At 43.9% G+C, this 22196-nt stretch overlaps 1 protein-coding gene across 1 annotated transcript in view; it reads right to left on the bottom strand.

Annotated features, from left to right (window-relative positions):
• Positions 1 to 10775, bottom strand: part of ARPC1A (actin related protein 2/3 complex subunit 1A) — a 39581-nt gene extending 28806 nt beyond the window's left edge. Inside the window, exons 1-3 of the mRNA XM_039460368.2 lie at positions 10655 to 10775; positions 4813 to 4905; positions 129 to 233 (exon numbers count right to left, since the gene is read on the bottom strand). Coding sequence (XP_039316302.1) covers positions 129 to 233; positions 4813 to 4876 — 169 coding nt within the window. The 5' untranslated portion in view covers positions 4877 to 4905; positions 10655 to 10775. The remainder of the gene's footprint in view (positions 1 to 128; positions 234 to 4812; positions 4906 to 10654) is intronic.
• Between the last annotated feature and the right edge of the window lie 11421 nt (positions 10776 to 22196).

The following is a 22196-nucleotide window of genomic DNA, read 5'->3' as shown; positions in this document are numbered from 1 at the left end:
AAGGAAATTCAGTAAGTGCTGCATTACTTTAAATATTATGGCCAACTGGGTTTACTACGCTCTTTATCTAAAAGGAAGAGTGCCTAATTTGGAAATGTCATACTAATGTCATGGCTATCTTCCTTTACCTGTGATGTGTCCATTGTGCTCCTTGAGTTCATGAGCTTTTACCCACTGGCTCCCGTTCTTCTTATAGATGTGTACTTCATGATTATTGGGACTGAGGGCAATCTCTGGAGAAAGAAGTCAAATAACAGTTAACAACTGAACTTAATTTTGAAATTGTCACCAAAAAGGGAATATGTCACAGTTCTTTTAAAAGCAGACTGTAGTAGGAAGAAAAAAACTTTTGAAAATGTGTTTCTTAAATTCACCTCTGAAGAATTTCTTTTTTTTTTTTTTAACCTTTACTTGGACCTTGTATTTTATAATGCTTTACAGGAAAACTAAGATTAAAAATTCATTTACCCAGAGATACGTACAACTGTCAATTAATGATTCTAACCAGTGAAAAATAAACAATGTTACTATACCTAGCTAAAATAACTTTAGATCAGGATAAAATGTTTGACAGTTTCATTCACCTGTGCAATATTATTGGAGATAAATCTTTAATTTCTGTTGGTCTTCTTGAAACGCTGAAAATAGTTCATGGACTTCCATTACTACTATCATGGACCCAGACTGGAACCACTAGTTTATATTTTAAAAAATTAATTCAGCTGATATTACCATAAAGCCAATATAAATCACAATACTCTTTTTTCAAGAGTAATTTCCTGAACTAGTCCAAAATATAATACACAAAATGGACTTTTTAAAAACTCATGCAGGTTGAGCATCCCTAATCTGAGAATCTGAAATCTGAAATGTTCCCAAATCCAAAACTTTTTCAGTACCAACACGACACTCAAAAAGTCATACTGACAAGCAATGCTCTTTGGAACATTTTGGATTTCATATTTTCAATGCTCAAATGGTATGTATTATGCAAATATTCTGAAATCACAAATCAAAAACAATTCTGGTCCTAGGCATTTCAGATAAGGGATACTAAATCTGTATTCATGTATCTTTTTTTTACCCTTTCTAGTTTATCTGTTTTTTTTCTTTTTAATTTGATTTTTATTTTATTTTTTATTTTTTGAGACGGAGTTTCGCTCGTTACCCAAGCTGGAGTGCAATGGCGCGATCTCGGCTCACCGCAACCTCCGCCTCCTGGGTTCAGGCAATTCTCCTGCCTCAGCCTCCTGAGTAGCTGGGATTACAGGCACGCGCCACCATGCCCAGCTATGATTTTTATTTTTAGTAGAGACAGGGTCGCATTATGTTGCCCAGGCTAGTCTTGAACTCTTGGCCTCAAGCAATCCTCCTTGGACTCCCAAAGCACTAGGATTACAGGCATGAGCCATGATGCCCAGCTCCTCTTTCTTTTATTGGTTTGTTAAAATTAAAATTAGGATCTATGGGCCGGGCACAGTGGCTCAAGCCTGTAATGCCAGCACTTTGGGAGACTGAGGCAGGTGGATCACCTGAAGTCAGGAGTTTGAGACCAGCCTGGACAAAATGGTGAAATCCTATCTCTACTAAAAATACAAAAATTAGCCAGGCATGATGGCACGCGCCTGCAATTCCAGCTACTTGGGAGGCTGAGGCAGGAGAATCGCTTGATCCCAGGAGGCAGAGGTTGCAGTGAGCCAAGATCTTGTCACCACACTCTAGCCTGGGTAACAGAATGAGATACTGTCTCAAAAAAAAAAAGTTAATATCTATGATCCATACTTTGAGCTAGTCATTAATAGTCCCCACCTACACTTACTTTCCTACCCTCCTTAGGAAAGCTACATCTGCTTTATGGATAAAACTGTGGAACTAGGTAAATACCTAGCTATAAAATCCTAAATACTTAAGAGTATTTCCTAGAAACTATATAATTCTCTAACTTTCTCAGATGTATATAGAGATTTCAAAAGCCAAGTCCAAATTTAAACCTGGAAAATGTTATAAATTTCAAATTACAATGTCACAAAAAATGTTGACCTAATATGCTGAATTTATCAAGTAGTTTTTTTTTTTTTTTAAATTGTACTTTAGGTTCTGGGGTACATGTACAGATCATGCAGGATTGTTGCATAGGTACACACATAGCAATGTGGTTTGCTGCCTCCACCCCCCTGTCACCTACATCTGGCATTTTTTCCCATGTTATCTCTCCCGGACCTCCCCACCCCCTCAACTGTCCCTCTCTTGGCCCTCCCACCAACAGACCCCAGTGTGTGATGCTCCCCTCCCTGTGACCCTGTGTTCTTACTGTATCGAGTAGTTTAAATGAGGACAATGATAGCTTGGATATGTATTAAAAATAATTGGAAATACTCCAAAAGCCTATTTTTAGATGGGAAAGGGAAACAGAAGAAGCTCTGTGAGATGATCACAAAACAGATGCTCTAAATTCACTGTCCTGCCATGTTATATATTTTCAACTATCCAATACAGAGGCTCTTATCTAGGAACCCGGAGCGTGCTTTGTTCATGTACCAAGATTTTTTAAAAATGAAAGCATGGCCAGGCGCGGTGGCTCACGCCTGTAATCCCAGCACTTTGGGAGGCCGAGGCGGGTGGATCACGAGGTCGAGAGATCGAGACCATCCTGGTCAACATGGTGAAACCCCGTCTCTACTAAAAATACAAAAAACTAACTGGGCGTGGTGGCGCGTGCCTGTTAATCCCAGCTACTCAGGAGGCTGAGGCAGGAGAATTGCCTGAGCCCAGGAGGCGGAGGTTGCGGTGAGCCGAGATCGTGCCATTGCACTCCAGCCTGGGTAACAAGAGCAAAACTCCGTCTCAAAAAAAAAAAAAAAAAAAAAAATACAAAAAATTAGCTGGGCATGGTGGCATGTGCCTGTAATCCCAGCTACTCAGGAGGCTGAGGCAGGAGAATTGCTTGAACCCAGGAGGCGGAGGTTGCGGTGAGCCAAGATTTCACCACTGCACTCCAGCCTGGATGACAGAGCAAGACTCTATCTCAAAAATAAATAAATAAGGAAAATTCAATATCTACATACAAAAGGAACCCTATCTTACCTACCTCATAGCATATACAAAAATTAACTCAAAATGGATCAAACTCCTACATAAAAGGGAGTAAAACTATAAGACTCTCAGAAGGAAACGCTGGCATAGCCACACATTTTTGTGATCTTGGATTATGCAATGGTTTCTTTTATACAACAGCAGAAGTATGAGCAACAAAAGAAAAAATTAAGTGAAATTGGACTTTTTCTCCCTAATCCGGCTCTTTCTGTATTTTTATTATTTAATAATAATTTTTTTTTTTTTTTTTTTTGAGAGAGTCTTGTCCTGTCACCTAGGCTGGAGTGTAGTGGCACAAACTTAGCTCAATGCATGATGCATGCAGCCTTGGACTTCTGGCCTCAAGTGATCCTCCCACCTTAGCCTCCCATGCAGCTGGGACCACAGGCATGTGCTACCATGCCCTGCTAATTTTTATTTTTTGTAGAGACAAGGTTTCACTATCTTTCCTGGGCTGATCTCAAACTCTTAGACCCAAGCAATCCTCTTGCCTTAGCCTCCCAAAGTGCTGGAATTATAGCACCGTGCCTGGAAACTTGTTCAAAATTAAAAAATTGTGCATGCCAAAGAATACCTCCGAAGAAGTGAAAGGACAACTCACAGAGTGGGAGAAAATATTTGATAAGAGACTTGTAGCCAAAATATATAAAGAACGCTTATGACTCAACAATAAAAATATAACCCAATTTAAAAATGGGCAAACAGACATGTCTGAACAGACATTTCTCCAAAGACATACAGACAGCCAATAGGCATGTCAAACAATGTTCAACAACATTACTCATGGGGGAAATACAAATCAAAACCACAATGGGATACTACTTTATACCAATTATGATGTCTGTAATTAAAAAAAAGACAGACAGGGCTGGGCATGGAGGCTCATGCCTGAAATGCCAGTACTTAGGGAGGCCGAGGCAGGAGGATCATTTGAGGTCAGGAGTTCGAGATCAGCCTGGCCAATGTGGTGAAACCTCATCTCTACTAAAAATACAAGAACTAGCCAGGCATGGTGGCACATGTCTGTAATCTCAGCTACTCAGGAGGCTAAGGCAGGAGAATCACTTGAACCTGGGAAGTGGAGGTTGCAGTAAGCTGAGATTGTGCCACTGTACTCCAGCCTAAGCAACAGAGCTAAACTCTGTCTCAGAGAAAATATTTTTTTTCTGTACAGACAGGGTTTTGCCATGTTGCTCAGTCTAGTGTTGAACACCTAGGCTCAAGATATTTGCCTGCCTTGGCCTCCCAAAGTGCTGGGATTACAGGCATGAGCCACTGCACCCAGCGTCATCTTGTTATATTATCTGTCACTTTGCTTGCTGAACTGTGCCTACTTCTAAGAACATTCTCCATCCCTTTCTAGTTTTCTGGAGCTAGAAAACTAGGAACTCAAGTTGAATATGAATACATAGTAAATACTAGTTAATATTGTTCTGAGTAGCTCAGGTGCAAACTGCTTGCCTCTGAAACAGCTTCCTCTATGTCCTAGTCCTCTCACTAAGCATGAACTTGGTATGTAACCACTGGAAAGCCCTTCCTTCACTCTGGGCCTCAGTTTATCTGTAAACCAAAGGACTGACTTAGTTCCCTTCTGAAGGTACACAATAGATGTATGTTCTTTGCACATGTGATACTGAAATATGTGAGTCCTAAATGTGTCTAAATCTGAAATGTATCAAAGGTACCAAAATACAAAAGCAAAGTTGATAAAATACTTACGGGTACGATCCCTGTTCCAGGCATGACAGGTGATTGGCTCTAGTAAAAACTGATGCAGTGACATTATTCTTAGTGTTTTCAAAGGAGAAAAAGCTGCAATGAACAACAAGAAGAAGCATTTAAAGTGGCAGGTGATCAATGTTTAAGTTGTCTGAGGATCTTAAGATGTTCAGAAATAAATAAAACATTGTCCTCCCATTAAAAAATTATCTGGCCAGGTGCAGTGGCTCACACCTGTAATCCTAGTACTTTGGGAGGCTTAGGTGTGTAGATCATGAGGTCAGGAGTTCAAGACCAGCCTGTCCAACATGTTCACCCATCTCTTCTAAAAATACAAAAATGAGCCAGGTGTGGTGGCACGTGTCTGTACTCCCAGCTACTGAAGGAGCTGAGGCAGGATAATTGCTTGCACCCAGGAGGCAGAGGTTGCAGTGAGCCAAGATCGCACCACTGCACTGCAGGCTAGGCAACAGAGCGAGACTCTCTCAAAACACAAAAATCGAACTCATTGTTGAAATTTAACCATCTCAATTAATCTAGCATTGTAATGTAGAATCTAGCAACTAAAGTAGGATTTATTCTGTTAAGGGTCATCAATGGACTCTTAAACCATGGATACAGGATATTCCTAGTCTCAGATTATCATCCCACAGATTGCTTACTAACTACAAACAGAAAAAGATGCCTTTACATTAAAGAAATCTGGCAATCACAACATGATCAAACTTAGTATCATAAGTAGTGGATCAATCTAACTGGATGGGCCTCCTGATGGGAGGCCAATGAAGTATACATAATCACTTATAAATAGTGACTTAATTACCATCCAAACCAGAACACTCCTGAGAGCAAAAATAAATAATAATTATGCGGCCACAACAGGTCACAGGGCTATCCTGGAGAAACCTGGGACTATGGTCAACTTACCAATGAAGTTTTGCCAAAGATATTTACTCTAAATCCAATCAAGATTCAGACCCAATTTTCAGTTTATAAGAAATAAAGGGTAAAGGAACTAGTCAAGCAACACAAGGAGGAAATAAACAGTTAAAGCCATGGTGTGCACCCTTCTATAGAAGAACTGGCCTGGATTATTCCAAAAAGGCAATACGGAGGCAGGGTGAGAACTGTTCTAGAGAGCTATGAAAACCAAATCTGATAAGTGAAAGTTGATTATGATCTAATTTTTTTTTTTGAGACAGTGGTGCCATCTCAGCTCACTGTAACCTCCACTTCCTGGGCTTCAGTGATCCTCCTGCCTCAGCCTCCTGAGTAGCTGGGATTACAGGTGTCTACCACCCATGCCTGGCTAATTTTCGTATTTTTAGTAGAGACAGAGTTTCACCATGTTGGCCCAGCTGGTCTTAAACTCCTGGCCTCAAGTGATCCTCCTGCCTCAGCTTCCCAAAGTGCTGAGATTACAGGTGTGAGTCACCGTGTACAGCCCATAATGTACATTTCAAAAAACGGGCAGAAAAGATGTATTTTGTACAATAGGGAAAATTAGAATTTAAACTAATATTAACTATTTTCATGTTCTTAGCTATGATAATAGTATTGCCATTAGGTAGCAGAATGTCCTAGCTCTTAGGAGACAAAGAGGATGATGAAGTATTTAGGAATAAAGTATCATGATGTCTTCTGTAACTTCCTTTCTTTTTATGAGGGCAGGGGAGACAGGGTCTTGCTCTCTCATCCAGACTTGGAGGGCAGTGGTGCAATCTATGCTCACTGCAGCCTCTGCCTTCTGGCTCAAGTGATCCTCCCACCTCAGCCTCCTGAGTAGCTGGGACTAAAAGCATGCACCACCAAGCCCAGCTAATTTTAGTAGAGATGGGGTTTCACCATGTTTTCCCAAGCTGATCTACCTGGGCTCAAGTGATCCACCTGCCTCAGCCTCCCAAAGTGCTGGGATTACAGGCATGCACCAACATGCCCAGCCAGTGTAACTTATTTTCAATAGTTCAGGACAGAAAATATACACATCGTGAATCTAAGCAAAGAGTACGTAGGTGTTTGTGATAATACTTTTTGAACTTCCAATTCTAACTAAATGAAGAACAGGAATCTGCAAAACATTAAATTAAAAATCAAATACAATTCTCTATTTTATAGGTACCCAAATCTAGATACACTTGAAGAAGCAACCATTACCTGAAATGGGAACATTTTTCAAAAAGCAGCCAGCCTTCCTCTATCCTCAACTTTATCATTTCCAGGAGGCACCCTCACTATAAACTCAAGTTTCAACACACTTAAGTATAAGTCATGCCAACCTAGGGTGGAGGCTGAAATGTGAGATATGAATTCTGATGCAAGCAGGAAATGAATGGAAGGGCCACTAGAAGGTTGTAAAGTGAACAATGAGAGTTCAGCTGACAAATCAGAAATCAATCTCAGTTAGAAAGCAGCAGCAGCACCTTTGCTAACTGTAAAGAAACCCAGGCTGGGAACGGTGGCTCAAGCCTTTAATCCCAGCACTTTGGAAGGCCAAAGCAGGTGGATCACCTGATGTCAGGAGTTTGAGACCAGCCTGTCCAATATGATGAAACCCTGTCTCTGCTAAAAATACAAACATTAGCCAGGCTTGGTGGCGGCCACCCGTAATTCCAGCTACTCAGGAAGCTGAGGCATGAGAATCACTTGAACAAGGGAGGCGGAGGTTGCAGTGAGCCAAGATGGCAGCACTGCACTGCAGCCTGGGGAACAGAGTGCGACTCTGTATCAAAACAAAAAAAAAAGGGTGAACCCAAAGGTAAGTGCAACTTTAAATAAAAAACATCTGATATCTTGAACTGGTAGAGAATGTCAGCATTTCACATTCTATTCTAAGAGTGAAGATACTTAAGTCATTACTTCTTTCTGTTATACAGTATGTGTAGAAAGCAAACTACGACTCACAAAGAAAAAGCTTAGGAATTGGCAATTTAAAAAATTTTAAATGAATTCAAATGAGAATGTTTAATTTTTTTTTTTAAAAGACTTCCAGATGCTCACTGCAGGCTTCTCTCTTTATCTCTGATATCAGATGCTCACTCCAAATTGTTCCATCACAACAGATTTTAGTTACAGCTACTCAAAATAACACACTGTGTCATAAAATATCTCCTTAATTAAAAGCGGTTTAGTTCAAAAGCCACATTTGATAAGCTTATTTGTTAACTAAAAATAAAATTGCTCTGCAAATCAGTAATTTGATGTGAATATCTTTGTGCCATAAAAGTACATGTTTCATGTCCAGTTGAAAAGTACAGCTGCAGACAAAAGGCTTTCTCATTTTTCAACTCAGTTTTATAAGCAACGTACCAAAGACTTCAAAAGAGGTGACGATTTACACAACAGTGTGCATTTCTAATTTTGCCATATCATTCAAGTTCCATGTTTGGACATACATTCAAGACCTGTACTTCTTTTTTAATCATGTGGTTATTTTAAGTCTGTAGGCCAAGACAACACTCATGTTTGTCAAATTTAGAATGCACCTAGCAAACACAGCTTGCATTCATGAAACCCAGTGAATGCAGAAGAAATTCCTAATAGCCTGAATTATATACCAAGAAAGGGTACCTTCTGTCATAGGGTGATAATTATAATTTCTAAACTATGGTTAATGTTTAAATGAAATCTGAAAAGCTTTGTCTTAGTAGAGCTAGAGAGGAAGAAAAGGGGACAAATACAAATGTGAGCCACCCTCTCGCCTCAGACCCCTGAGTAGCTGGGACCACAGGCATGTATCACTATGCCCTGCTACTTTAAATTTTTTTGTCGAGACAGGGATCTCCCTATGTTGCCCAGGCTGGTCTCAAACTCCTGGGCTCAAGTGATCTGCCCACTTCAGCCTCCCAAAGTGTTAAGATTACAGGGATGAGCCACCGTGCCTGGCCCCCATCCCTTTTCTTTATCACTGCGTATAGAGTTATTCTGATGTATGGCTAGCCATGGGCTCTGAAGCCAAAGCTGGCTTTGAATCCTGGCTTTGACATACACTAGCTAAGAGACCCTGGGCAAGTCACTTAATAGTTCTCAATCTCATTTTTTTTCCCTCTGTAAAGTGGATACACCACTGACATCACAAGGAGAATTAAATGAGACGTGTGAAAGCAAATAGTACAGAGCCTACTCTGAAATACATGTCAGTAGGTTCCCTTTCTTCCTTTGACCCAAGGCTTTTAAAACCAACCATAGAACCCAGCAGTTAGTTTCCCCTGAGCTTATAATTGTTGACATTTGCTATAAATTCTTGGCCCTACTCCTTTGGAGCTTGAAAGTATTCACACAAGTGGGAATTTCTGTCCCCAGTTTAGGGTCAGTTTTAAAGACCGTGATTCACCTAGTTCTAACTACTCTCATTACCCAACCCAGCAATATCAAGTAATCCAACAAGGTAACCACACCCTCCTCAACGTTCAGGCAGGCTCCAGTCCAGGCACCAGCCTCACCAGCAGACCATTTTAAACTTCTTCATGAAGGATTTGTTTCAGCACTGGGAGACAATTAGATCAAAGTATGGCCACTCCCCCTCCAAAACAAGAGTTTTCCAAAATGATCCCTTCCTTTAAGTGTGATTAGTAGATGAACTCCACAAGATCTCCAAATACATACTCCGAATATGGGAGAAAATAGCCATATAAGCCGGGTGTGGTGGCCCACACCTGTAATCCCAGCACTTTGGCAGGTTGAGGTAGGGGGGGAGAGCTTGAGCTTCCTGACTGATACCCCTCCTTTGTTTTTACCTGAAAACTCAGGGCCTATATAAAACCAAAAGACTAGATAAAATTGAGAAGAGAGGGCAGAATTAAGATAATCTCGGCAATTTAAGCTACGAGTTGACACAGACAGAAGGTTCCAAAGCTGCAGCAGAACAGATGGCTTTATAATCAAAGATTCCAGGCTATAATTTATTAAGTGCCTACCACGTTCCCAGCAGTGTTGTAAATAGCGGGATGGGGACAGAAACATTAACAAGGCTGACACCATTCTGGTCTTCAAGTCTGGAGGGTTGGTGGTTGAAAAGAGTGGAGAAGGTAGAAAAGGAAAGGAAGACAGATATGCATAGAACGCTCAGCAGCAGTAATAATAGCTAATATTTATTGATCACCTACTCTAGGCCAGGAACTATTCTAAGCAATTTATGCAAATAAGCTCACTTGATCCTTAGCAAAACAGTAAGAACCTTTTCTATTGCAGATGAGGAAAACAGGCACAGAGAAGCAATCTTCCCAGGATCACCCAACAAAGTGGTGGTGCCAGGACTGGCATAAAAGATTCCATGAAGCGAACAGGAGCGCCGAGAAGGGTGCGATTTTGACTTGAGGGAAGGCGGTACTCAGGCAGAGGGATCTGAAAGAACTCGGAAGAAGGTTTTTCTCGAGATCGAAAAGGTTCCCCAGTAACTGAAGGCTTGAGAGCTGCCATAGAGAGGAGGCAAACATCCTATGGGCGCCTACTGTATGCAGGGATCGACTCTAGACGCTAAAGAGATGAATGGACCCGCGGGACGCTCGATTAGGGGAGATCCTCCTGCTTGACACAATTTTAGAGACGGTGACAAATGTCCCCAGCAGAGGTGCAATCAGGACCCTGGGGGCACAGAATAGGTCGTTAATTCTGGCATCGGAGGCGGCCAGGAGCTTGAACATCCTGAGAGAAGCTCCACGGAACCCACGGAGAAAGGGGATCCCCGCCCCCTCAGGAGGCCCCAGCAGGGAGACCCGGCCGCGCCTCAGCCTCGGGGCCCCGCGGCCTAAGCCCCTACCTCACCGGCCCCGCGGGTCCAAGTCCGGCGCGAGACCGGGATAAGAGAGGCCGACAGGGTGAGACGCTTGCCCCTGCTGGCGGTTACCTGGAGTCGGGGGAGTCCGGACGGGCTCGGAGCGGAGGATTCGCGGACTCTGGGCAGTCGACGCGAACAGGCTCCGGCGGGCGCGGGCGGAGGACGGAAGCCCAGAGGGAGCGGCTGACAGATCCCGGAAATGGCCATGGCGCCTGCGCAGTGAGGCTGTGCGGGCTGTCTGCGCAAGCGCACAGCACGGGCGCGGAGTCCGGGGCAAGGCAGACTGTGGTGAGGGAGGGTACACGGTCGGATTTGTGGCTGCTGTGGCAGAGGCGGCGGCCTTGCAGAGGGAATGCGGCCCCACGGAACGTCTGGCAAGTGCTGGCGAAGCGGCATTCAGTTCCTCAACCAGTTTCCTCACAATCGCGAGGCAAAGTGTGGCGCCTCGGCGCCTCGGCAGTTTCGCAAGTTCTTTTGTCAGGAGATGAGTGACTGAGGATTGGGGGGGTCTTTGGAGCTCTTGGACCTGACCAACGATTGAATTTTTCTCTCTTCGGAGAGCCCAGGTCAGAACCAGTCGACCTCAGCGCTGCTTCCTGCAGGGAGCTTCCGCCCTCGGCGTGCTTCCACTGTGGAAAGCCCCTGAAGCCCCCCCAGGAAGCTTCTCGAACCTTCGCGGGGCAGAATCACTTGTTCCTTGCTCCCAAGATGGCGCCGCAGGGAAAAAGGGTCAGGGGAGCTAGGCTATGCCCCCAGTTCACAGAGGACAGAGCCTGCCCCACAGCAGCTTCTCTGGAGTGCAATGGGCCCCCCACCTGCAACTAGGCTGCAGTCGAAATTTCCCTTGAAGCCGTAGAAATTCTGGAGCAGCTTCAGCCCCCACGGATGGGGCTAATCGAGAGCTTTCCTTTTTTAAATTATCTTTCTTTCTTTCCTTTCTTTCTTTTCCTTCCTTTCTTTTTTTAAGACAGGGTCTCGTTCTGTAGCCAAGGCTGGAGTGCGGTGGCTCGATCATAGCTCACTGCAGCCTGGAACTTCAGGGCACAAGCGATCGTCCCGCCCCAGCCGCCAAAGTAGCTGGGACTACGAGTGTACACCACCACGCCTGGCTAATTTTTATTTTTATTTATTTATTTAGAGACGGAATTTCTCTCATGTTGCCCATGCTGGAGTGTAATCGCGCATTCCTGGCTGACTGCAGTCTCTGCCTCCCGTGTTCAAGCGATTCTCCTGCCTCAGCCTCCCGAGTAGCTGGGATTACAGCCATGTACCACCACGCCCGGCTAATTATTTTGTGTTTGGTAGAGACGGGGTTTCTCCATGTTGGTCAGGCTGGTCTCGAACTCCCAACCTCAGATGATCGCCCGCCTTGGCCTCCCAAAGTGCTGGGATTACAGGCGTGAGCCGCTGTGCCTGGCCGGCTAATTTTTATTTTTTGGTAGAGTCAGGGTCTTGCTGTGTTGCCTAGGCTGGTCTTGAACTCCTGGGCTGAAGCTATCTTCCCTCTTTAGCTTTCCAAAGCCCTGGGATTACAGGTGTGAGCCACTGTGCCTGGCCAATTTTTATATTTTTTTGTATAGATGGTGTTTTCCTATATTGTCCAGGCTGTTCTTGAACCCCTGGGTTCAAGTAGTCCTCCAGCCTCTGCTTCCCAAGGCACTGAGTGTGAGCCCCGCCCCTGTGCCAGGCCAACCAAGGACTTGTCTCCTTCCCTTTGGTATTTACGTGTTTTATCCCAATGCTTGGTTGCAAGTTGAGGTTTACATAGATGTACTTGTCAGACTCTCAATTTTAGACCTGATATGTTATTTATTTTTTTTTGTGACAGAGTGTTGCTCTGTTGCCCAGGCTGGAGTGCAGTGGCATAGTCTCAGCTCACTGCAACCTCTGCCTCCTGAGTTCAAGTGATTCTTCTGCCTCAGCTTCCTAAGTAGCTAGGACTACAGCCGCGTGCCACCAGGCCAACCTAATTTCTGTAGTTTTAGTAGAGACCGTGTTTCACCACATTGGCCAGGCTGATCTTGAACTCCTGATCTCAGGTGATCCGCCCACCTCGGCCTCCCAAACTGCTAGGATTACAGGCATGAGCCACCTCGCGTGGCCAGACCTGCTGTGTTCTTTCGAGTTACTGCAGGTGTCCCCAACCTCCTGGCTACTGACCAGTACTGGTCCATTACCTATTAGGAACCCGATGGCCCATGAGTAGGGTGAGCCCACGAAGTGTCATGTGTATTTACAGCTGCTCCCCATCTCTCACATTACTGCCTGAGCTCTGCCTCCTGTCACATCAGTGGGGGCGTTAGATTCTCATAGGAAAGTGAACCCTATTGTGAACTGCATGTGCCAGGGAACTAGGTGGCATGCTCATTATGAGAATCTAATGCCTCATGGTCTAAAACCATCCCGCCCCTCTCCCCTGGCCCCTGCCCCCCAGTCCGTGGAAAAATTGTCTTCCATGAAACTGGTCCCTGCTGCCAAAAAGATTGGGGACCACTGAGTTAGCGAATCCAGCTGTTTATGGAGCACGATGCGCTGAAAGTCACTGATTTTAACTCTGCCCTATGGTTACAAAGTCTTCGGTCACAGAGGAATCGAGCAGATAGAGCAGAAAGATCATCGTAAATTACCCCCTCCAAGAGACAACTTGGGAAAGAGAGGACAGCAGGTATGGAAGCAGGGATTCCTTATGTATCTGTAAGTTATATGAACCAGTTCCCAAATACGTAGAGGGGTTTTGAAGATTCTACTTCTTTATAAGGAACACTTACTGCTTTGATGGAATTTATTGTCTGGGTAAATGGCAGTAACGCATTCAAATTCATACCAGACTTTATGATAAGTGACAAGAAATGTTATACCAGAAAAATAACAGATGGGCCGGCATGATGGCTCACGCTTGTAATCCCAGCACTTTGGGAGGCCAAGGCTGGCGGATCATGAGGTCAAGAGACTGAGACCATTTTGGCCAACATAGTGAAAGCCCGTCTCTACTAAAAATACAAAAATTAGCTGGGCGTGTTTGTGGATGCCTATAGTCCCAGCTACTCAGGAGGCTGAGGCAGGAGACTTGCTTGAACCCAGGAGGCAGAGGTTGCAGTGAGCTGAGATCGTGCCACTGCACTCCAGCCTGGCGACAGGGTGAGACTCTGTCTCAAAAAAAGAAAAATAGCAGACATTTATTATTAATCTCTGGTTCTGATTTGGAATAGTGTTTTGCAGTTTAGCCTAACCAAAGCTTCCCATTTGATGCATTTCACTTCATGTTTTATGAGTCATTCCAGATGTTAGATTCTTTTTTTTTTTTTTGAGACGGAGTTTCACTCTTGTTACCCAGGCTGGAGTGCAATGGCACGATCTCGGCTCACCGCAACCTCCGCCTCCTGGGTTCAGGCAATTCTCCTGCCTCAGCCTCCTGAGTAGCTGGGATTACAGGCATGTGCCACCATGCCCAGCTAATTTTTTGTATTTTTAGTAGAGACGGGGTTTCACCGTGTTGACCAGGATGGTCTCAATCTCTCGACCTCGTGATCCACCCGCCTCGGCCTCCCAAAGTGCTGGGATTACAGGCTTGAGCCACCGCGCCCGGCCTAGATTCTTAACTCTAAGTGGGGCTTCTTAATTTAAACTATTCTGTAACTGAAGAAAGGGGACCAGAGTATCTTGACACTTGACGGGTTTGTTTTGTTTTGTTTTTTGAGACAGCGTCTTGCTCTGTCACCCAGGCTAGGGTGCAGTGGCATGATCTCAGTTCACTGCAACCTCCGCTTCCCTGGTTCAAGCGATTGTCGTGCCTCAGCCTCCTGAGTATCTGGGATTACAGGCATATACCATTACACACAGCTAATTATTAAATGTTTAGTAAAGGTCGGTTTTGCCATGTTGACCCACTGGTTTTGAACTCTTGCCCTCAAGTGATCCACCTGCCTTGGCCTCCCAAAGTCCTGGGATTACAGACATGAGCCACCATGCCTGGCCACCAAAACCTAAGGGTTTTGATACAAGGCAGCGTTGGGGGGCTGGCCTTACCGTTCATACCATCATGCCCTGCTGTGAAAGCCAACCATTGGGGTTCTAAGGGGGTTAGTTACTTTTAGTGTTTGTTTTTTAGGCTTGTGTGATGTAGCCAAAATGCAGACTCAACCTTTTAAAAAATTAGTATCATGGGTGAGGGGCAACTATTTGGGCTGTTGGCATGAGGGTAAAAGGATTTATCAAGACAATTATACAAGGCGGATTTGTTAGAGAAAGTAGGAAGCTGTGAGAAGGCAACAGGCAGAATCAGCAGAAGAGCAGCGGACTGCAAAGAAAGGCCTGCTGGGGATTTAATGGAATAGTGTTTATGCTGTAGTAGTTGGGCACAGGAAGATTGTGAGTTATTTGTGAAGGAGGGCTATGTGTCTGGACCATGAAGGATGGCAGACTTGTACTTTACTTGCTTCTGTTTGCTTTCCCCTGCTCTCACCATCCTGACTCCTTTTCCCTAATTAGACTTCACAGTTAGTGCCAGGAAGGGTGGTACTTAGAGGTGGGCAATGAAAGGAAGTGGGGAGGGGTTGGACAATACCATGGACTGATTTTGTTTGCTTTGCTGATTGGATTGGAATTACAGTTGAGTTGAATTGAAATTTGGTCAGGATTCAAGTCATCAAATATTTAATAAATACCAAGTGCCAAGTATTGTGTTAATAAGAGTAGAGTAAGATCCTTCTGTTCTCAGAGAACTTCGAGATTAGGATATGACTAGTCCACAAATTATTTTATCTTATTTTATAGACCAGGGATGCTGCTAAAATAATTTTAAATACAAGGAAATGCACAAATACCTCAAACCTGGAAGGTCCTGGTTAACATTCATTGAATGAAAGTGTGAATGAATGAAAGAAAACAATTTGGATATCAGAGGCACAGAGGTTACCGCTAGTTGAGAATAGAAGCTGGGGCTTATATAGACATATCAGGAACATAAACAATCATGGTTTTGGAAGGTTACATGTTTGTAAAGGCCTAAGGATTTCTTTCTCAGGAGAACTTCATTTAATAACGAATGTGGAGTTGGAGAGTAAGAAGATTGTTTCTTGCTTGTTGTGCCAACAGCTGAAACAGTGAACAATTACTGCAGATCTGCCAATAATGCCTGCCACCTAGTCACCAAAAAGACTATTGGAAATACTGAATCAACGACAATAAAAGCTATAAGCAAACAAAAGAACAAAACTATAAATGCATATTCTGTGTTAATAGTTAATAATAATCCTTATGCTTTAGAGATTGTCCTAATTGCTGGGTATGGTCCCAGTGGGGAAAACTTCCTATGGAAAGGATTTTGTACAGTTGAGTACAGGTGAACTGAAAAATGCATGTGAATTTTTCCACTGCTCACTCAGTCCATTTCCGTAGGAGAGAGATGGGACCAGTTACGGGATGTCTAGGGGCATAGGGTAGTCTCAGGTGGTGTGTATAAATAGCATACTATCACAAATACCATACCTGTAAGACAAGCACGCAAGCATACTTGGGAATTCCTTTCCTAATTTCATAAGTGAAATCTGTAATCCACGAGCCTGTAAATCTCCTCAAGGCCAGGGCCACTTAGACATTTTGTTTCTGACACATTTTACTGTATTATGCAAGCTTAGGTTGTTTTAATAAAAAGGTAGTTTCATTCTGGAGCCATCTAGCACCTCATGCACAGGTCATCGCATTAGCCTACAGAGAGACACCACTCCAGAGATTCCACTGGTCTTAAAAGTTCCTTTGTGAGGAACTGGGAGTTAAGACCAAATACTATAACAAAAGATGTTTCAATTACTGATGGACAAGTACAAGGTATGTGGGAAGGGGCACAGAGCTTCCATATCCTCTCTGGGCATGCCACCCTCCCAGCACTACCACGTGTTCTCTGGGTTAGATGCTCTCCAGACCTCATAATTGCAGCTTTTTATGGATGTTCCATAATGTAGGTATGATTGATTAAATCACTGGCCTTTGGTAATTGAAATAAATCTCCAGCTCCTCCCATCCCTGGAGGTTGAGGTGTGGGACTGAAGATTCCTACCCTCTAATCACAGGGTTGGTTTCTCTGGCAATTGGTTTCATTCTGGAGCCATCTAGCACTTTCATCCACTAGTCTCTTTGGCATACAGAAATCTAGAGATTCCAAGGGGTTTAAAAGCTCCTATGTGAGGAACTGGAAGCTAAAACCAAATATTATAACAAAAGATGTTAGGCTGGGCACAGTGGTTCATGCCTGTAATCCCAGCACTTTGGCAGGCTGAGGCAGGCAGATTACCTGGGGTCAGGAATTCGAGACCAGCCTGGCCAACGGGCAAAACCCTGTCTCTCTTAAAAAATGCAAAAATTAGCCTGGTGTGGTGGCAGGTGCCTGTAATCCCAGCTACTCAGGAGGCTGAGGCAGGAGACATGCTTCTTGGGAGGTGGAGGTTGCAGGGAGCCGAGATTGCCCCACTGCACTCCAGCCTGGGGGATACAGAGAGACTGTCTCAAAGAAAGAAAAAAAAAGATGTTCCTATCACCCCTGTTATACAGGATAGTATAACAATTAAAACAAATTTTTTTTTGTTTTATGAGACTGAGTCTCGCTCTGTCACCAGGCTGGAGTGCAGTGGCACAATCTCTGCTCATTGTAACCTCTGCTTCCTAGGTTTAAGTGATTCTCCTGCCTCAGCCTCCCTAGTAGCTGGGACTACAAGTGCATGCCACCACACCCAGCTAATGTTTGTATTTTTAGTAGAGACGGGGTGTCACCATGTTGGCCAGGATAGTCTCGATCTTGTGACCTCGTGGTCCGCCAGATTCGGCCTCCCAAAGTGCTGGGATTACGGGTGTGAGCCACTGTACTCGGCCCCAACAATTTTAAAAGCTGTGTCAGAAACCCAATATATATTTCTTTTTCTTTTTCTTTTCTTTTCTTTTTCTTTTTTTTTTTTTTGAGACAGTCTGGCTCTGTTGCCCAGGCTGGAGGGCAATGGCGTGATCCTGGCTCACTGCAACCTCTGCCTCCTAGGTTCAAGTGATTCTCCTGCCTCAGCCACTTGAGTAGCTGGGATTATAGGTGTGTGCCACCATGCCCAGCTAATTTCTCCGTGTCAGCCAGGCTGGTCTTGAACACCTGACCTCAAGTGATCCACCCACCTCAGCCTCCCAAAGTGCAGCGATTACAGGTGTGAGTCACTGCACCTGGCCTATATTTCTTATGTCACAGTTGTATCATTATATGTTTCGACTAGACTAGGCCACAGGGTGCCCAGATACTTGGTCAAACATGATTGGTTGTTTCTGTGAGGATGCTTTTGGGTGAGGTTGACGTTTAAATCAGTAGACTGCAGATTGGCCCTCCTAATGTGGGTGGGCCTCATCCAATCGACTGAAGGCTTAAATAGAACAAAAGGCTGACTCTCTCCTGAGTAAGAGAATATTCTCCTTCCCGATGGCCTTTCCCCCCTCCCCCTCAGTCCTCAGGGCAATCCAAGATCAATTGCTGCACTTCTTCTGTTTCTTTAGACTAATCTGGAACAGTTCCTCACTTGAGTGTTTTTTTTTGTTTTTTTTTTTTTTTAAGAGACGAAGTCTTGCTGTGTTGCCCAGGGTGGAGTGCAGTGGCTATTTACAGGTGTGATCATAGCTACTATAGCCTCAAACCCCTGGGCTCAAATGAGGCATTTCAACTGGAACATTGGCCTTTTCTGGTTCTACAGAAGCTTCCAGCCTTCAGATTTGAACTGGGACACTGGCTTTGTGGATTTTCGACTTGCCAGCCTTCATAATTGTGTAAGCCAATTTTCCATCTCTCCATATTGATATCTCTATAATGTCTCCTATTTGTTCTGTGTCTCTGGAGAACTCTGCCTATTATAACAGGCATTTCCCAAGACTCCCCATCCTTGGAGGGCCCCAGACTCTTGAAAGACTGTCAAAAGTACTGCTTAGGGCTGGGCATGATGGCTCACACCTGTAATCCCAGCATTCTGGGAGGCCAAGGTGGGCAGATCACCTGAGGTCAGGAGTTTGAGACCAGCCTGGCCAACATGATGAAATCCCGTATCTACTAAAAAATATAAAAATTAGCCGGGCATGGTAGTGCACTCCTGTAATCCAGCTACCTGGGAGGCTGAGGCAGGAGAATCTCTTGGACCCACAAAGTGGAGGTTGCAGTGAGCCGAGATGGGGCCACTGTACTCCAGCCTGGGTGACAGAGGAGACTTCTCAAAAAAAAAAAAAAAAGTACTGCTTAGGCTCTCAGCCACCTTGTCTGGAATCAGCAAGTAGCCCTTGGGGTAAAACAGCCCGAACTGATGGGTTCACTCTCTTACATACTCTGTTCTCTTGGACACTGACCTCGTAGGTATTTACTACCTCATTAGTGCTCTCTTATCTTTGAGTAGATATTTTGTCCACTTTTCTAATTATCACTGGTTGGAGGGTTATCTGTTGCCCCAGTGCTCCATTACTAGACTCATTCGGCAAGTAGCCACTTAAAAAAAAAATCCCCTTGGTCCCTTTCACTTTGGCAAGTCTTATTGCATTTAGTTATCTGTCTTTAACTCATTATTATGTTGTTTGCTTTACTCTACATGTTGCAGGTTGGAGAGAATATCTAATTCTCATTTAATAGAGTGCATATCATTGTGTACTATTTCAAATGTAATCACCATGGAGTTCATTAAGTGTTAAATAATTAGATAATTCATGTTTAAATGTTTGTATTATGTAGAAATGTTTGGAGGATTGTTTTATAGATGTTTTAGAGGCTTTTAGTGATATTTGAAGAAACTGGAGTTTCTGGACAGCCTGGGAATACTTTCCTATTTTCTCATTTAAAATAACTTCATATAGGCCCATTAGATCTGAGAGTTGTTATCAGGAATGAATTAACCTGGGAGGATGGTAGTTCTAATTGTAGTATAGAGCATACCTCTGTTTTGCATGCTTATATCACAAATGTATTTGTAGGCTTCTTACGATATCACGCTCCCAAATGAAGATGTTGACCAAAGCCTAGTCATCCCCCACCTGTAGAGAAGTTGACCAATAGAAGAATATCTCCAGGAGCAAATTTAAAGTGGTAGAAAAATCACAATTTTAATGGTTATTTTTGTGGGAACCCTGAATGAAATAGGTGGTTTGCTCATGAGCGTAACCAGTCTTGTTTGATTCTTAACTTGTGCACTTGAACTTTAGGTGCAAGTGAGCCCAAGAACCTTGCCCCTAAGTGATCCACACCTGCCCTCTAAGTGATCTCACAAGCACTTGGCTTCAGCTACCACCCATAGGCTGCCAACCCGCAGATCTGTATCTCTATTCCTGACCCCTGTTAATTCATACTGCTCTTAAGAGTCTCCACCTGCTGTCTCATCATCTCTTACCTCAGTTCAATGTAAACCCAGCATTTCCCGCTCCTCTCTACTTCAGATTCTGCTCTTCTCTCTACCTCTCAGTCCGAGATACTATCATCCACCACAGATTGATTAATGGCCCCCAGAAGTCAGTTATCAAGTCATATCATAGCCACCTCCTATGGATTTCTTTTTTTCCTTAAAAACTTTTTCTTTTTTTTTTTTTTGAGACGGAGTTTCACTCTTGTTACCCAGGCTGGGGTGCAATGGTGCGATCTCAGCTCACCACAACCTCTGCCTCCTGGGTTCAGGCAATTCTCCTGCCTCAGCCTCCTGAGTAGCTGGGATTTACAGGCACGCGCCACCATGCCCAGCTAATTTTTTGTATTTTTAGTAGAGACGGGGTTTCACCATGTTGACCAGGATGGTCTCGATCTCTTGACCTCGTGATCCACCCACCTCAGCCTCCCAAAGTGCTGGGATTACAGGCTTGAGCCACTGCGCCCTGCTAAAAACTTTCAAACCTACAGAAAAGTTGCAAAAATATGTGAGTATAATGAATATCAATATACCTGTTTCCTTAAATTTATCACTTGTGAACAAGTTATCACATTTGCTTTTTTCTCCCTCTCTCTCTCATATATATGTTTTATATATGTATCTTTATAATAGTAATAGTGATATTATTTGTTGAGTCATTTGTAAGTCACAGACATCATGAGACTCTTCACTGCTCATACTTCAGTATGTGTCTCTAAAGAACAAGCAACTTCTCTTTTACAACAGTAATACAATTAAAATTTAGGACATTTAACATTAATTCACTGTTATATACTATAATAACGAATAATTACAAATCTTAACAAATTAATATAAGTTCATATTCAAATTTTACTTATGCCAATAATGTCTTTTTAATTTTTTTAATTTTTATTTATTTATTTATTTATTTTTGAGACGGAGTTTCGCTCTTGTTACCCGGGCTGGAGTGCAATGGCACGATCTTGGCTCACCGCAACCTCCGCCTCCTGGGTTCAAGCAATTCTCCTGCCTCAGCCTCCCGAGTAGCTGGGATTACAGGCGTGCACCACCATGCCCGGCTAGTTTTTGTATTTTTAGTAGAGACGGGGTTTCACCTTGTTGACCAAGATGGTCTCAATCCTCTTGACCTCGTGATCCACCCGCCTCGGCCTCCCAAAGTGCTGGAATTATAGGCGTGAGCCACCGCGCCCGGCTTTTTAAATTTTTATTTAAAAAAATTTTTGAGACAGAGTGTCACTCTGTCACCCAGGCTGGAGTGCAGTGGCACAATCTCAGCTCACTGCAACCTCTGCCTTCAGGGTTTAAGTGGTTCTTGTGCCTCAACCACCTGAGTAATTGGGTTTGCAGGTGCAGGCCACTATGCCCAGCTGATTTTTATATTTTTAGTAGAAATGGAGTTTTGCTATGTTGCCCAGGCTTGTGTCAAATTCCTGGACTTGAGTGATCTGCCTGCCTCAGCCTCTCAAAGTGCTGGGCTCACAGGTGTGAGCCACTGTGCCTAGTCAGTAATGTCCTTTCTAGCTTTTTTTTTTTTGTCAATCCTGGAGCCCATCTGAGATCAATTGTTGCACTTAGTTCTTATGTTTCTTTAGTATAGTCTGGAACAGTTCCTCACCTTAGTCTTTTTTTTTTTGATATGGGGTCTTGTGTTGTCCAGGATAGAGTGCAGTGGCTATTCACTGGTTCAATCATAGCTGTTACAGCCTTGAATTTCTGGGCCCAGGGACCCTGCCTCAGCCTCCCAAGTATCCGAAGTAGCTGGGACTACAGACAAGGTCCTCAGCATTTTTTTTTTTTTTTTTTTTTGGATTTTATGAATTGGGAATCTTCTTTTTTTTTTTTTTTTTTTTTTTTGAGACGGAGTTTCGCTCTTGTTACCCAGGCTGGAGTGCAATGGAGCGATCTCGGCTCACCGCAACCTCCGCCTCCTGGGCTCAGGCAATTCTCCTGCCTCAGCCTCCTAAGTAGCTGGGATTACAGGCACGCGCCACCACGCCCAGCTAGTTTTTTGTATTTTTAGTAGAGACGGGGTTTCACTATGTTGACCAGGATGGTCTCGATCTCTCGACCTCGTGATCCACCCGCCTCGGCCTCCCAAAGTGCTGGGATTACAGGCTTGAGCCACCGCGCCCGGCTTTTTTTTTTTGTTTTTTTTTGGAGACAGGGTTTCCCTTTGTCACCCAGGCTGGAGGGCAGTGGCGCAATCTCGGCTCACT

The sequence above is a fragment of the Saimiri boliviensis genome, chromosome 20 (assembly GCF_048565385.1).
Source record: "Saimiri boliviensis isolate mSaiBol1 chromosome 20, mSaiBol1.pri, whole genome shotgun sequence".
NCBI lineage: Eukaryota > Metazoa > Chordata > Mammalia > Primates > Cebidae > Saimiri > Saimiri boliviensis.
Note: the sequence above shows the minus strand (reverse complement) of the source record. Positions and strands in the feature narration are given on the sequence as shown.